This window comes from Zonotrichia leucophrys, chromosome 13 (assembly GCF_028769735.1).
Source record: "Zonotrichia leucophrys gambelii isolate GWCS_2022_RI chromosome 13, RI_Zleu_2.0, whole genome shotgun sequence".
In the NCBI taxonomy this organism is placed as follows: domain Eukaryota; kingdom Metazoa; phylum Chordata; class Aves; order Passeriformes; family Passerellidae; genus Zonotrichia; species Zonotrichia leucophrys.
In genome coordinates this window covers 8,268,961-8,284,777 of record NC_088183.1, presented here as the reverse complement: position 1 = coordinate 8,284,777, position 15,817 = coordinate 8,268,961, and the positions used below count along the sequence as shown (strand labels likewise).

The following is a 15,817-nucleotide window of genomic DNA, read 5'->3' as shown; positions in this document are numbered from 1 at the left end:
TGTTTGCAGTATTACTCCTGTATTTCTATACGTTCACAATGGTGTTATTTACATGTGAGGATGTAACTTTGAATTTACTCTGCTGATCTTTCACTACCCCAGGATGGTGTGGATCATGTTATACTACCTGAACACTGTGTTCTTTCTTTTCATAGACTGTAGCCCATCATGAAATCATACAGAGTTATTAAAAAATATTTAATAGTGGGCATGCTTTCAAAAACAATCCAGAAGAAAAATTCAAGGTGCTGAATCCAAGGACCTTTTATTCTTTAATTTCCAACCTGCATTTACTACTCTCTAGGACACAACATGTTGATAGTGTTATCTTATTGCAGCTAAATCTGTTAGAATCAAAAAGTTGATTCATTTAGTTGTGTAAAATAGTACTGAAAATACTAATTCTTTTTTTTTTTCCTTTTTTTATCCCTATTTAGGATGATTATTTCAGAAACTGGAATCCAAACAAGCCGTTTGATCAAGGTAAACTCAGTACACATTTTGTGGTTGTCTTCTGCTATTTTGTGATATCCCCATATGCTTTATGCCTCCCTTCCTCTGTCTGTCCCATGCATTAGTGAAGAGCTATATTCATATTTACATCTCCTTCCCAATTTAGTCACAGCTTGAGGTGGTTTATGTAGAAGAGTTTGACTCATCTCGCTATTTTTTCACCATGTTTTTAAATCCCCATCCATTCCACTTGCTGTTCAATGATGAAATGTGTGCTCAGAGAGATTCTCTGTAACCATGAATCTTAGTTTAACATGCAATTTAAAACAGGGATCTTCACGTTCATTTTCTTTCATGTTAAAGGCTTTGCTAAATTAATGTTGTAAATGTAACCACTGCATTTTCTAACACTCAAGGGGCCAGTTCTTTGAAATCAGCTGTAATGCATGGATTTCAGGGCTGATTTTAAAAGGGAAATGGTGCTGTGTATATGCTGCTCTTTCAGATGCAGGTTTTGTAAACGATATTTTGCACTTTGTCTTGGTGAGTGTTTAAGTTATGGCAGTACCTCAAATATTTCAAGGTCAGCCACTAAAGGAGAGGAAAAATACCCCAAAAAAAACCATTCTCATTGTGTCCAGGATAGCACTGGATACAACAGCCATACTAGGAAAAAGAAATTCAAAATTACTCAAGTGTTTAAGAAGAAAATACTTACTTGAAGTCTTTGAAGGTGCTTTTGAAAATTTCACTTTGTGTCTATTTCTATATTTCATTGCCAGGCATGTTCCTTGTATTGTCTGTAGCTCACAGGAATATCTTTGGGGTTAGAGCTTAGGAGTGTAGATTCTCTGTCTTTAGGGAAATGAAACTTCAGTGTCAAAGGAAAGGCAAAGTTGATGCTTTTGTCAAGACACATATCCACAGAGGTTTTCAAAGGCATTCGAGGGATTTAGGATTACAAATCCTATTGACTTCAAATACAACTTATGCTCCTACCACTTTTGGAGGCCTTGTGACCCTCTGTTTTCCCAAGAGAAAAAACAAAAAGGTAAATCCTGGCAAAGTATTGCAGGGAGATTTTGAACTGACATGCTTTAAAACTATCCTGTATATTGTGTTACTGAGATGTCTGACTCTGGGCAAAAGCAGGAATGCTTGTAGAGAATCTAAAGTCACACATGGATACCTTGAAGGGATATGTCAGATGTCTGCTAAGATTTCTGTCTCTTTGTAAAGAAAAGGATCATTTCTCTTTCAGGGCAGAGTTTCTCTGACACTGTGGATGTCTCTGCTCAGGAGACAGAATGCAGACTGTGGGTGCAGTCTGAGCAGGGTGCTCTGCCCTGCACAAAGAACTGTGCACTGCTTTCTTCTCACTGAAATCTTACAAATGGGTTTTATTTGGCCAATAGATCATTCTTTTTGACAGAGGTCACTACGCTTGGTTGTGGCAGAACTCGCCCTGTCTACAATGTTAAAAATAGCCACTCAAACATTTCTAAAGAGATTTATTATCAAAAAAAATTATTGTTTGAAAACTGTTGATTAGTTTAGTTACATATACACAGAGCATGTGAGTCTTTAGGCATTGATCCCAGTGTTGTCACCCAAAAAATGAAGAGAAATCACATGCTGCTGCTTTGGGCCCTATGAGTCAGATGCTGACAAGACTAATCCTCAGTTTATATTTGCATATAGGTATGTATATGGGTGTAAATGTATACATGATATATTTATGTATGTATAGAGGGAGTTGTATTAAAATAGAAACTGCTGAGATGAAGGAAGGAAGGAAGGGAAGCTTTATCTTTCCCAGATGTTCCCACCAAAGCTTTAATTTCTGTAATTTTCCACAGAGAGGAAAAAGAACAGTCAGAAGAATTTGTCCCAGCTCTTTTATGCAGCATGAGCTGCAAGACAATTGTTTAATCTGTTTTTCTTTTTCCATTTTCCTTGCCCTGGTATTTTCCCCATGTTGTTCTGTTTCACTTTGGGGAGTTTAAATGTCCCTTAGTCTCTTGTATGGCTTTGAAGATAGAAAAACTTTCATTTTGTATTTTTGGGATTCTGATATCCAGAGAGCTTGTGCAGATCCTGTGGTGAGGAGCCCTCGCTTGCTCCTGTGAATTCACTAGCAGGTCTATGTTCTCACCACACAATTGTTATTTTGAGAGCTATCTCAAAGGCTTCTTTTAACCTCACAGGACCAAAATTCTTCCTAGTTACTGAAGAGAAAAACCTTCTCCAGTCGGTGAATGAAAACAGATTTGGGATTTTATAGAAAATCTAAGTGTGGTGTTATCAAGCTAAATCTCTTTTTGCAAACACTAACTTTTTGGGACAGGTTGACAAGTTTTTAATATTAAAATTCTACTTCTCAATTCTAAATCTAAAATCCTGCTTGAATATTTTAATTGTGAAGTCTTCATGTGGAGCCAGACTTATGCCAGAACCAGGCTGGAAGAGCTGGGAGGGCAGGGTTGGAAGTAACTGAAGGCAGGAAGTACCTGCCAGAGGGATCTCACAAAGGTAGGGGAGCATTCCACAGGTTTAACAGATTTAAAAACCAACAGTGATCAGAGGTTTTGAAAATCAGCAGAGTTCTGCTTCCAGGCTTGTACTTCATTTGCATCTCTTAAAGAAGTCTGCTGCATCCAACCAACTCTGTATTCTTTTCTAACAAAAAGCTGGCTTTATTCAGCAGGATGAATTATTTAATTATGCATTGAAAAACAATAACAGCGTAATCAAGCTGTCTGCTTTCTGTTTGCAGTGTGGAGAGAAATACCTGAGTGTTTGTCTCAAGAAAAGAAATTCCTTGTTTTGTAAAAAAAGCATTCATGGCTTTCACTGAAACCTCTAGGGAGTGACACGAGGTGTTTGATAACAAACCTGTTCAAGGGAAGTCAACTTGAGTGGTTCAAACTGCAACTCAGAGGGCACTTGAGTTATCAGAGGGGTTTTTTTTCAGCTGAGCTACCAGCCCAGCTTTATATTCATCTTTAACCCAGCAGAAACCAATACAAAAGTAAGGATGTACTGACAGAGCTGAGCTAACGAGGCACTTGGACTGCAGAAGGCAGCAGAGTTTGCAGCCTGGAAATGATTGCTGGTCATTAATATTGAACTTGATTCTGTCGCAGTAACAGAAGCAAGAAAGCAGAAGAGCAGAAGGGGCAGGTAGTCAGGATTTTGAAATATGAATCAAAGAGTTGGGGTTTTTTCCTGACAAGGTCATTTGGGAGTTCTTAAGGAGCTTGACAGCTAACCTGGCATACTTTCCTAGTCTTCTTCATCCACTTTGGAGAAAGAAAAGAGGGAATAGGGGAAAACTTTAGCATCATTCAAGTGAGAGATTTTGAAATGTCTCATATTCAGCACCTATTCAGACTTGCCAGAAAATGACCTCATTAAGACTTTATGAATTCTGTTAATTGAAAACTGTTAAATAAAAACAAGAAGTTTAAGTTACTGAAAAAGTCTGCTAGAAGCCACCCCTAAAATTGCTGGAAGCAGTTTGGAATGGTGTCCAGTTTTCACATGACTTTTTAAAAGCATCTTTGCCCAGAACAGAGAAACTGTGGAAGTAATGGGGTGTACTTTGTATTGCAGATGCATGAGCTCTGAATCAAAACACCTTTAAGACATTGAGCTGCCATTATTATTAATAACACATCTCTAGAAGGATGCAGTAAGAGGGGTAAAAATGTGATTCTGTGGTGGTGCTGATGTTTTTCCCCAAATATGTGTTTAAAACCATCCACTGAACTGTGGAATTTTCTGTTCAAGGAGGTGCCAGTTTCCCCCTTCCCATTTGGATTGTGACAGATTGCAGTGGATGGAGCTGGCCTGAGTCCCCTCCCTCAGCTCCACCTTCAGTGCTGAGGCACAGGGACTGGCTGCAAACAGGGTACAATTTTACCCAGTGCTGGTGGTAGCAATACCAAATGCTCCAAGTTTCAGGGAAAAAAAAGCTCTTGATTAGAAACAGTCTGACCTTTCCCCCTTGTCTTCCAGCCTTTGTCTTTCTTTTCACTTCTATTCCCAATCCTCTTCCCCAGTAACTGAGAAATCTGGACAGGGATGTTCCTTCTCAGGGCTTTCATTATCTGCCCTTGGAGAGGAGGGAATACAAAAAAAAATTAAAACTTCAGACTCCTTATTCCAGTGTATTGTGTGAAAACCTTTATCTGCCTGAATTGGACCTATCAATGACTGACTCTAATGTCAGACACACTCATTTAGTCTTGACTATCATTATTAATTACAGACATGTTCTCATTTCAAAGAGCTCCCCTTGAGCACTAATGAAAGGCTGAACTAGCAAAATACCCTCACTTTTGAAGAGGAAACATTGCTTTTGAGTGGACTGAGGCCTCCAGTGTAGCATAGCCTATGACTTTCACAGCCCAGCAGCCCTGTGAATTTACCAAATTTAGAGCATTACATTTCAAAATGAATATGTTGGTATCAGTGCTTCCTCTCCTTGTGCATCACATCCAACCTGTGTCTTTCCAGTGTTTAAATCACAAATCCAGACTCCAGAAATGGGCTTCTGCAGCTGTGCAGAAAAAGAAGTTCGCCTAAAATTCATAAGCCTTCTAAAACAAAAGGAGTGAAAATTGGAAGCCTGAGATGCAGGATGAAAATCATAGAACCTGCAATTATTTTTGAACATGTAATTTTCTGTTAGCCCAGTTAAGATGTTCTTTCAGAAAAGCCTGAATAAATTCCTCACAAAGAGATGTTTAGTACTGAACACATCTCTAGCCACAAATATATGTTAGTTTTATAATAAATGTTTTCTATTACAGTGCCTCAGATGGCAGATTTCAATTGAATAACTTATTTTGCAATTTATTTTTTGACTGTGCTTGAATTAGTTTTAGAGGCTTATTCATAGTGCAAGTGCACATGAATTATGTTTGCAAATCTTCAGTAAATCAGTCCAATTTTAGAACATGTTAACTGAATCAACCAAAAAACAATAGCTGGGATATGCAGCACATGAAATATACTGTCTCCCATCAAATGCATTTCAAGCACATATGGCTGCTCATCTCCAGGCAGATGCACGTGGTTCTTTCTGCATGCTAGAAGTGTAATACTAAATTCCTTATAAGCTTGTAAGCAACCAATTTTGTCATTAAATATGGCACAGGGAGTGACAGGCTGGGGTCCTTGTGTGTGATTGCATTATGGCTGATGGGCTTTGAGCAGAGGCAGTGATCAATAGGCTGCTTGGCTGGAATTTTATTAGCACTTGGGGAGCACTTGTTAGTTTTGTCAATAATGGTGCTGGCTTGCTTTTAATATCTCTTACTTCATTGACTGTGAAGCAGACATGATTTTCAAATGGAAATTCATGCCCTCCCCATGCTCAGCCAGCTTCCATTGAAATAAGGGAATTTTGGGGGAATATCACAAAACCCAACCCTGCTGTCTTTGGCATCTCTCAGGGAGCAGAGGTCTCCTTCCCTGTGCTTCAGTTCAGGATCTAGGAAGTCAGTTTTGGTAACCTACCTAGACTTTTAAAAATGATATTTGTAAAATACAGACCTGTAAATCTTCCTTCCTTAGCCAAACAGCTTTGGTTTGTATTCTGATTTAAGAAGGCCAAACCAATGAGGGGCAAAGTCTCCAGCTTTGAATGTTATTTGACTGAAATTTTGGATGGTATAGAATCTGCATGCCAGAGTGACCCTTGAATCACTATCCAGTCAGAATAATAGTTTGAACAGTATTTAAACATGTTTATATACTTGTCACTTAATGGATGATTACTGTCATTTGGTTCTAGCTGAAAAACAGGAACTCCTGTGGAGAATAAAAGTAGAAGGCAGAGTGGCAATGGCCATAAATGCATAATGAAGAATTTTTAGAAAGGGAAAAAGATCAAAATAAAGACAAGTTGTTTCAAATATTGATTTAAGTAAACTAAGAATTAGAGGAAGAAAAACAGGGATAATTAGCATTTTCTCAATGTAGGAAGCACAAACATGAATTATCCAAAAGCAAGAGCCTGGCTAATGACAAGACCCTTAATGACTGTAGTGACAAAAGGTTGCCTACAGAAAGTACAGATAAGTGGACTCTTAAGAATGGTAGCCCCAACCCAGAAAGTCAAGTACAAAAAAAGATGTGTGAGCTAGAATTCAGGAATAGCAATTTTTACAGGTGTATTAGAAGCAAGAAAAGGAGATCAAGAAGAATGAGGCTCAGTGGAGAGAGATGCTCCTGTACAGGCACTGCTGAGAAGGCCAAAGCTTTGGTACCTGGCTTTGCTCTGGCTTTCACATAAAAGGGCTGCTGAGACCAGGTGGAATGGTTGATATCTTCATTTGGAATGTAAGATCCTGGATGAGGGAAAGGAGAGGCTTGGGTAAATTAGATATCTGCAAATCAGCTGGAATTGATCTATGGTTTAAGGGAATCAGCTGAAATAATTTTAGAGATGCTTAAAGTTATCCTTGAAAAGTAATGAAATTGTACAAGATTGGGAACAGACAAGGAACATTGTTGGGTTTTTTTTGTTGGTTTTTTTTTTCATTAAGGAAAGGAAGAAAATGGGAAAATGTATCCTGTGAGTTAAACCTAAAATCTTGGGGAAAAAAAAACCTTCCACACTAGGATAACTATTAAAGCAAATATTTGTTAGCATCAATAAGATAAGGGGGTGAATAAAACTGACATCGATGCCAAACTAAGCTCAGTTTTTTTCTGTGACAATTACAGGCCTTGAGACTCGGGGATAAGCTTGCAGCATCACATATCTTGACTTTATAAGGTTTTTGACATTGGTTTCCATTACTGCCTTATAAGCAAGTTAAAGAAGTGCTGTCTAAAAGAAATAAGTCTTGGGTGGATACAAAATCAGTTGGAAGACTGTGTTCTGGTAGTAGCTGTCACTGGTGTCAGGCTGGGAGGATAAATTGAGTAGAGGTCTCTGTGATGTTTTTTGGGTCCAGTATTATTTCCCACTTTTTAACATTTACTGTTATTTACCATTTTAATTAAACTATAGATGTTGAAATTAGGCTGCCTATTAAATGTGGCACAGAAATAAAATTGTCACCTTAAGAAATTTAAGAAATATTCTGAAAACAAAGGGTAAATTTAGTCTAGGCAGATGCAAAGTTCTTATCTAAGAACAATCATCTGCACAGAACAGGATGAAAACCAATGAGTAATAAATTTGGAGCAAAGGGCTAGGGGATTATACTGGATTACAAATAGAACATGAGTCAACAATGTCATTCTGCTGCAAAAAAAGGCAAATGTTGCACTGGCATATGTGACCATGAGTAATCCTTCAGCTCTAAGCAGTGCCAGTAAGACCTTGGCTGGAATACATTGCCCACATTTGAGTACCAGGATTCTTGGGTACTGGGAATCAATTGGAAAGGACCCAGAGAAATGTAAAACAGGGATGATCAGAGTTGCAGAAAATATCCTCTGTGAAGAAGGAATGAAGGAGAGGAGCAAACCAACAAAACGGCAAACCAAAACAAAGCACAAAAAAGCAAAACAGTGCACAAATACTGATTCCAAATACTTAAAATTAACTGCAGGTGGAGGGCTGATTCTACATCCATTCTGGATATAACAAGGGAGAGTAATTTTACACTGCAGCAAAGAAAATTAATATTAGCCTTCATAGTGGCAGCAATATTTAAGTGTTGGGGGAAATATTTTAAAGAGAATGTCAAGACTCTCTTCAAGGTGCTCTGGAACATGTTAGACAAATGTCTTGCAGATAATGACCCAGGGGTAGCTGGTCTACAATGGAGAGGGGGAATGGAACCAGCATCGTTCCCAGAACTGCCATTCTAGCACTGTGACTCTGTGATTGTATTTGATTAATGAAAACCAGCTAATTCCATTGAAATCGCAGAAGAAATGCTGAAGGAAGTATTTCTTAAAATAAATTTCCAGTCAAAGCAAAGAATAAAAAATGAATGAACCAATATCCTTGACAGATGTTTTGGCACCACCTGCAAAAATATAGGTTTTTATTTTAAGTGAGTAATGTTCATAAAGTGCAAGATAGGCACTAAGCATGGCTGTCATGGGCTTGCAGAGCTCTGTGAATGTAAACAGGGACTGGCAAAAGGAGGCCCATTCTCTGTGACTGCTTCTCCCTCTCTCTTGCTTTCTCACAGTCAGGAGCATTTCCAGGAATGTAGTACTTGGTGTTAGTAGTTGTTTGTTGTGATTTAACCCTAAGGCTAAAGATCTGGGTGAAAAATCCATTACCTGTTCTTTTTCAATTCATGAGCTAAGATGTGATGATACCTATGTATTTAGGAATTAAGTCTCCCTCTGCTGTAAACCTAACTGCCCAAGTCATCAAAGCACTAAGTGAATCACAGCCATCTTACTTCCTCTTCTCAATGCTTCAAATTAAACATATTTGCATGAAATAATATTATTTCTTCTCTAATATGATTGTTTGCATTCTGGCTTTGCAGCCTTGGTCATTTGGAAGGTTACTTTAAACTCCAAACTGCTGATGTTAAGCAGTCAATGGCAAGATGAATAAAGGAAATTTTCAAATATATTCTGGTGCTGTTCTGCACTAAAAAATTCCTTAAGCATAGTATGTTGAAAGTTAGTTTGGCAAGTGTTGTTTAGTCATTTGATCTCATTCTGTCTTTTCTCTCTGAGTCCTCTGGTTGTAATATATCCATGGACTTCAGCATCAACACCTGTTTGTGTTTAGCAGTTATTGCCAACAGCTTTGAAAGGCTTGTCAAATTTACATATATTTCTTTGAAGTGCAAGGACAGGAAATCTGAAGACTGAAATTTTATATCTGCTGTTCTCCTTGGAAGGTCTGTTTGAGGGTTTATTCTGTTTTACCCAGGGAAGATCAGTAGCAGCACTGTTTCCTTTTGGATGTACATCCTTGCACTGCCCAAAATGTGGAAGTGTTAGATTCACTTTAATCACAAGGCAAGGCAGTACAATAAAACCTGCAATATAAGTATGTTCTACTCCTGGGATAGCTTTAATTTATATACTGAGCAATCAAATCAATCTCTCACTTCCCATCTTATCTGTAACAAGTAAACAGAACTCTGTGGTAACTGGATGTACAGTAGAGCAATCCTAGGGATCATTGCACATTACAGCCACCTTTAATGCAGTGTAAGTGAGCATCATTGTAATTATTTTTATATGATCTATCTGTGTGTTCATGGAGTTTATCCTTAATTTAACTGCTGGGGTTTAAAATTCCTTAGAAGAGACACATATTCTCTAAGAGCAAATGTATCTTTGCTGGAAGGGCTCCAGGATTGAGGCTTGTTTCTCTCTTCAGTGGGGCCTTTTGAATGACCTTTCATATTTAAATCCAGTGAAAGCTTACTGACATAACCAGAAGTCTGCAAAACCGAAAGGGAAGAACCTCTGCACATCATAGTGTTAAACACAGGCATCTAACAAAAAATGTCTGGTTCTCTCTCAGTGGACATAAAGCTGCCTAAGGACTCAGTGTTAGCTAAAAGAAATCCAGTAGCCATGATTTTGTTAATCCTGTTCTCAACTCTAGCATATGGTTATAGTTAATTCAGTCTAACCCAATGGATTTATTTATCCTCGAAATCCAGATTATGTTTAGCTATCCCAAAGAAGATAAAAGCAAAACCATGAAAAGCCAGGTTCAAGTAGAGTCACAAAAAGCACAAGTCTGTTTGAAAAATACTAGCAGGATATTAATGTGAATTATATATCCCAGTGTCAGAAACATAAATATATTTGTGATAGTTTAGACATAAAGACAATGAGTTATGTTTTTCATCTTTAGATACTTCATCAATAGAACTCCTAAATATGACATTGCTGTGTGCTGGCCATAGGCTGTGCTTAATTGTTCCCCCTCCTAATTGCCTGACATAGCTCCTGGCTTCATCATTATTCTATTGCAAGAAATAAGACTTGATATTTAGGGAAACATTATTCATTTTCCTTCTGTTTCTACTTCTAAGCTGCTTTTTCATGAAGTGGCACTTGTAGTGTATTTTCCTACACAGAGCTGTGGCAATAACATTTTTCCCAATGCCTATAAATAAATTAAGTATACTGTGGCTTGAAAGAGAAATTGCTATCAGCTGGTGTTCCACTACCTATGAAACATTTTATCTTCTTTCAGTTTCTATTACTTTGCTCTCCCTTGATTTTGTAGGGGAAGTTGTGTTCCCTGTTAGTGTCATGTGGTGCATTTGTGAGCAGGATGCTTGATGTATGGAACTGTGGCAGGCACCCGGTGTGGAGAGCTCTGCCTTGGAAATTGCATTGAAGAGGAACTTTTTTGGCAGATGAAGGTGTTGATATGATTTGGAAATAGGCCTGTTCGTGTCAGTCAGTCAGGTACTTCATTTTTTAAGACAGGAAAAGAAATAAAGGTTGGAGATGAAAGAGGAGAGAGAGACCACCTGTCTAGAGGAAGCAGAGAGCCCAGGAGGAGGAATGCTCTCCAGGGCTATATTTATGGCTTTTATAAAAATGCAACAAGTTAACTTCACAGGCTGCAGATTTAAAGAAAGGATGTAGTTGCTTAACTTTTCTCACCTGCACAGTTACCCAAAAGCTGGAGGTGGTTGTTCCTTTTGTGTGTGGTTCAGATTAGGAAGCCACTCTGAGGTTTGGCTGAGCCTAATTAACCTCCAGTGGGCTAAAACTGGATGGGACCAGGTGCAGACAAGATGCACACAGGGCCTCTTCTGGGCACTGATCTCAACTGGGACACAGCTCATGTGAGTTATACATAAGATATTTGGAAATTGCTTTATCCCCATTTTCTGAAATATTAAAGAACAACTAATTCTGCCAGGCTTTCAAATGAAGACAAGACCTTGGAGGAAATGTGTGGAATTAAATAACCATGACAAGTGTCCCTTAAGCAGAAAGGTTCTCCTGGAACACACTCCTCAGCCCTTGTGTCATACTCTGCCAGAGTATTTGAAAATTACCCAGTTTCAGTGGGAAAAGGAATATATGTTGGAATATAAAGGCTTCAGGAGCTGGAAACTTGTGCTAGTGTCCCTTTTACTGTTTTTTTTTTTTTTTTTGATTTGGGAAAGGATGAGGAAGAAGGAGAAAGCTGAGAGAAGCAAAAATAAAGTATGCAGAAGATGATGTTGAATGCTTTGAAACAGGATCATGTGGATTAATAATGCATTTTTTGTGTGGCAGTCCCCTGGCAGGGCTGATTTTTGCCTGCCTGTTAGTGTGCTGTATTTTTCGTGAATCTAGTAGAGAGAAAAGAGTCTCTTGCTTGCTTTTCTGAAATAACAGGAATTCTGTGATCTCTGTACAGGTTTTCAATTATTTTTATTTTTTTAATTAAAATATTGAATCCATACCATTTACACCTTTAGGATAATGAAGTTTTTATCTCACTTTAGTTAGTATTCAGTGAAAGGGGGGTTGTGGTTTTAGGAGGTTGCTGGAGCAAGGTAGTACGAGATGGAAATAGAGCTTTTTGTGTGGTGGAGAAGGCAAGGAGTGAAAAATTAAAGATACATCTGGAACAAAGATGTTTTTGTGAACAATTTTATTTGTTTTAGGGATGTCTATGTTAAATTCTATTTCACTATTTCCCTCCATGTGTTTGTCCAGTACATTGGCACAAGAGGTTTCAAAAGGAAACTATTAAAAACTAGAGTCTGAAATATTTACAAGCTTGATTTTTTTAAAGCACTAAATAATTATGAGAGACCATTATTATGTAAATCAGCAGTTTCCTCAATGATAAGAATACTTAGTTGAGAAATTAATTTTTGGTATGCTGACTAAATAAAAAAGTTCATTAAAATCTTTGTAGGGTCTGTAGTAGGGAGGTAATTACAATGTTTTTTCTTGTATTTCAATTAGGGTAGATGTGGTTTAACAAGTGTTTTAATAAAACTTAGTAGCATTTATTTTCCACCAAATGGTGTGAATTTAGGTGACATCTCTGACACATAAAGAGCCTAGGGTTGGATATGTGTGGTGAATGGATTTTATTTTAATGAATTATAATATAATTTTCCTGTCTTAACAAATAAAGTTGGGCATTAACTCTAAATTCATTAATTCCTTTGCATCCTTTTTTCTTTGGGAAAGGATGTACTAAAAATTCCTTTAAGCTTATGAAACTGGATGGAGTGTATGACAAATAGATTTAAATGGATTACTGAGGGGTAGAACACAAAGACAGAATTCCATCAGTGTCAAATTCTGCCCTCAGCTACGTGCAGGCTCCTTGGTGAAGTTACAGTCATTTAAATTGGGCTGAGACTTACATAATTTGGATGGGAAACACATGTTCATTGGGTATTTCTCTTTTTCAGTCATTCTGATCTAAACCTGGCTACTGGGCATTTGGATCATGTACATTTTCCTGTCCATGTAAGCATCATTATGGCAATAGTAGGGGAAATGTGGCTGCTTCTTAAGCTTTGATTAATTGCTTAGCTTGTGCATTTCGGCCATTTCTCCTCTCAGATAAAAGCGCTAAGGTGCAAAAGCAGTGTTGATGATGTTGGTAGAATTGTCTGACACTTTGGGGGGATTAGGAGGCCTCTTCTCATCTTCTGCCTTCCCTTCGAATGACAGCCAGAGCAGTGCTCAGATCCCTCCATCAGCTCTGCTGAGGGTGTTTGAGGGGTGGCCAGCACCTTGTGGGCTCCTTGCTTCTCTCTTATTGTGGTGTCTGAGGTATCCAACCTCATTCTTCAAATGCTTATAAGGTCATGGATCTGAAAGAATTTCTCAAAGTAAATAAAGCAGATGAAGCAGAGGGATTGTGTGTACATCCCCCATTTTGTAATTTTGCCATTCAGTGCTGTTTTCTCGGGCACAATTTCATTGCAGAGACTGAAAAAGTGTCAGTAGTCCAACCATGAAAAAAATAAGCATGTGACCAGATCTGGCTTCCACAGTTCCCTAGAAAATATGGCATAAACAAGGAAACTGCAGATCCAGAGGGGAGTGATGAGCTCAGCACGATCCTGAAGCCTGACAGTCCTGTTCTTCTAAATGCTGTCTGATGCTGTTATGTGCTGAGTCCTTCTGCTGAAGCAATTTCACACCTCATCTGCTAGAGATGAAAATGGCAGGGAACAAACTATAAATCCAGCTAAAACTTACTTTAGTAGATATATCATCCTATCAGAATCTTTTCATATAAATAATTAGTTCATCACTTCCTCAATCCACTAAACTTGCAAAGCTTGGGAAATGACATGGTGTCATTATCTCAAGACACTCTTAAGGAATTAAATAATTCACCTCTTCCCCCAAGGCAGTATCAACCCTGTCTGCATCACTCCTGATGTTTCCTAACTGTCCACAGTCTCCCCAGCAATTTATTCTGATATTTTTAACCACTGGAAATTTGTCACCTGAACTTTCCCTTTCTGCAGTTCAAGCCTTTGAATTGAAAACTTTCATGTTGTGTGCCATTGAAGTGATAAACAACTGGATGTCACCTTAAATGTAGTGGCTTTTTCTTTATATGAAGACTTGGGCATGTTTCCTTTCAGTGCTGTCTTCTTAACCACAGATCCCTGAGTTCTTCCTCACAGAAGAGGATGTTTGAAACAAATGGTGTTTCCACATTGTTTGAAATAATTTCAGCCTCATTGCATTCATCTGGTCAAATAATCCTTTAATCCATGCTCAGACCCAATTGATCTTTTATTTTTTAATGTTTTCTTAGTGGATGCCTATATTATGCTATAGTAGTGCAGATAGAGTATGATTGATCAGTTAATCAAATGAGAGTTATTACTGGATCATTAATTCTGGCTACATAGATAATTAAAAGTACAGATTTTTACACCTAGGGCCAGTGGTATTTTGTATTTTTTATAATATGGGTTTAGAATATATTTATGCAAGCAGAAAATTGAATCAGCATTACCATCAGTGCATTAAATTACCGAATTTTATTAGAGAAGAATTCCCTTAAAATATAACAGTAGATATAGATATGGAAAAAACCCACAAAAAACATGAGAATTATCATGAAAGGTTTTGCATCTTTAAAATATTGTGCGTGCCCAAAATCATTCCTTTTGCATGCTGGATATCACTCTCCTATGATTTATGTGTTCTCAGTGTGCACACCTATTTCTCCCTGAGTCATGAGATGCCCCTGATGATTTGGTTTATGTGCTTTGATTTGTGCAGTCTGAATATAGTCTCCTAAATCAATTTAAATAAAAGAAAGGAAGGTGAAAATTCTGTGCTATGTGGAGGGACTGACTTTTTTTTCTGCATTGTGAACAAGTGAAATATCAATGTGACAAAGAATAACTGTTACCTAAACTTAACTCAGGGCAGCACTTTTGTGATTGAAGACTCTGTACAACCTCTTTGTCTCATTCTGGCCAGCTGGAAAGTTCTCAAGACTGGTCTTTAACTACCAATTGAAAACAGCCATAGGAAGTTATAGAAGATGATTTAAATCCCCACTCCTGGAATTTCTTAAACAATGCATAGACCATGAGACAAGATGGTCTAATAGTTAAATCTATCCTTCACATCTCTGAATGAATCTCTTCCCTAACTCCATTAGAAATTAGATTGAGAATCTTGAAATAAAGTTTTGTTTTCAAGCTCTAACGTCAGGTTCTTGGGAACCTGAGATGAGATCATATAAACTGAGTTTTAGCTCCATGTGCATGTAATTGGAATAATAAAATTTTCTTTTTCCTCTCCTCCCCCGCTTAGTTTAAATGTTCACATGTGTGACTTCCATGAATTGTGTACTCTGCAGTTCTTTACGGGGACTGCCCTCCTAATTTCAGTAGAACTCCTCAGGGGGAAAAAAAGAAACAGTTGCAAAATTCTCATCCCTTCTCTTCCCAGGTAGTCCATCATCCTTCTCAGGTTCTGCCGCCTTGATGGTCCCAAGTACCCAATCAGGAATCAAGGCTCAGTGCTCATTAATCAGTAATGAGGCAGTCCTGGGCTAACAGAAAGGGAGGAGCAGGAGCCCCTCCAGGTGCTGGTGGAACAGGTCCTGAGAAGTCAATTGCCATTTAACACCTTCCTTCTTCCCTCAGCCACCTGCTCACCCTGCCCTGGACTGGTCAGTGCCCACAAGCTTCCAGTGAGGATGAAACCTTCCTGTTTGCCCCACATCCTTTCAGGGACTTCATCATTATTCACTGCCAATGTTCCTTCAGCTCTTCCAGCTTCGTGCCGTTGCACTGTCCCATGTGGCCAAGTGAACTTTCATAAAAGCTTTGAGTTTGCTCATGCAAATTCTATCCAATTTTTCATTCAAATGAAAAAACCTTGCATTTCTGTGTACCCTTCAGATACTACTTTCTGTAAATTGATAAGAAAAAAATGGTGGTATCTTTTT

At 38.2% G+C, this 15,817-nt stretch overlaps 1 protein-coding gene across 1 annotated transcript in view; it reads left to right on the top strand.

Annotated features, from left to right (window-relative positions):
- The window catches only part of SPOCK1 (SPARC (osteonectin), cwcv and kazal like domains proteoglycan 1), a 265,333-nt gene that overhangs the window by 83,718 nt on the left and 165,798 nt on the right, over positions 1–15,817 (top strand). The window contains exon 3 of the mRNA XM_064724567.1: positions 438–483. Within this exon, the coding sequence (XP_064580637.1) occupies positions 438–483 (46 nt within the window). The remainder of the gene's footprint in view (positions 1–437; positions 484–15,817) is intronic.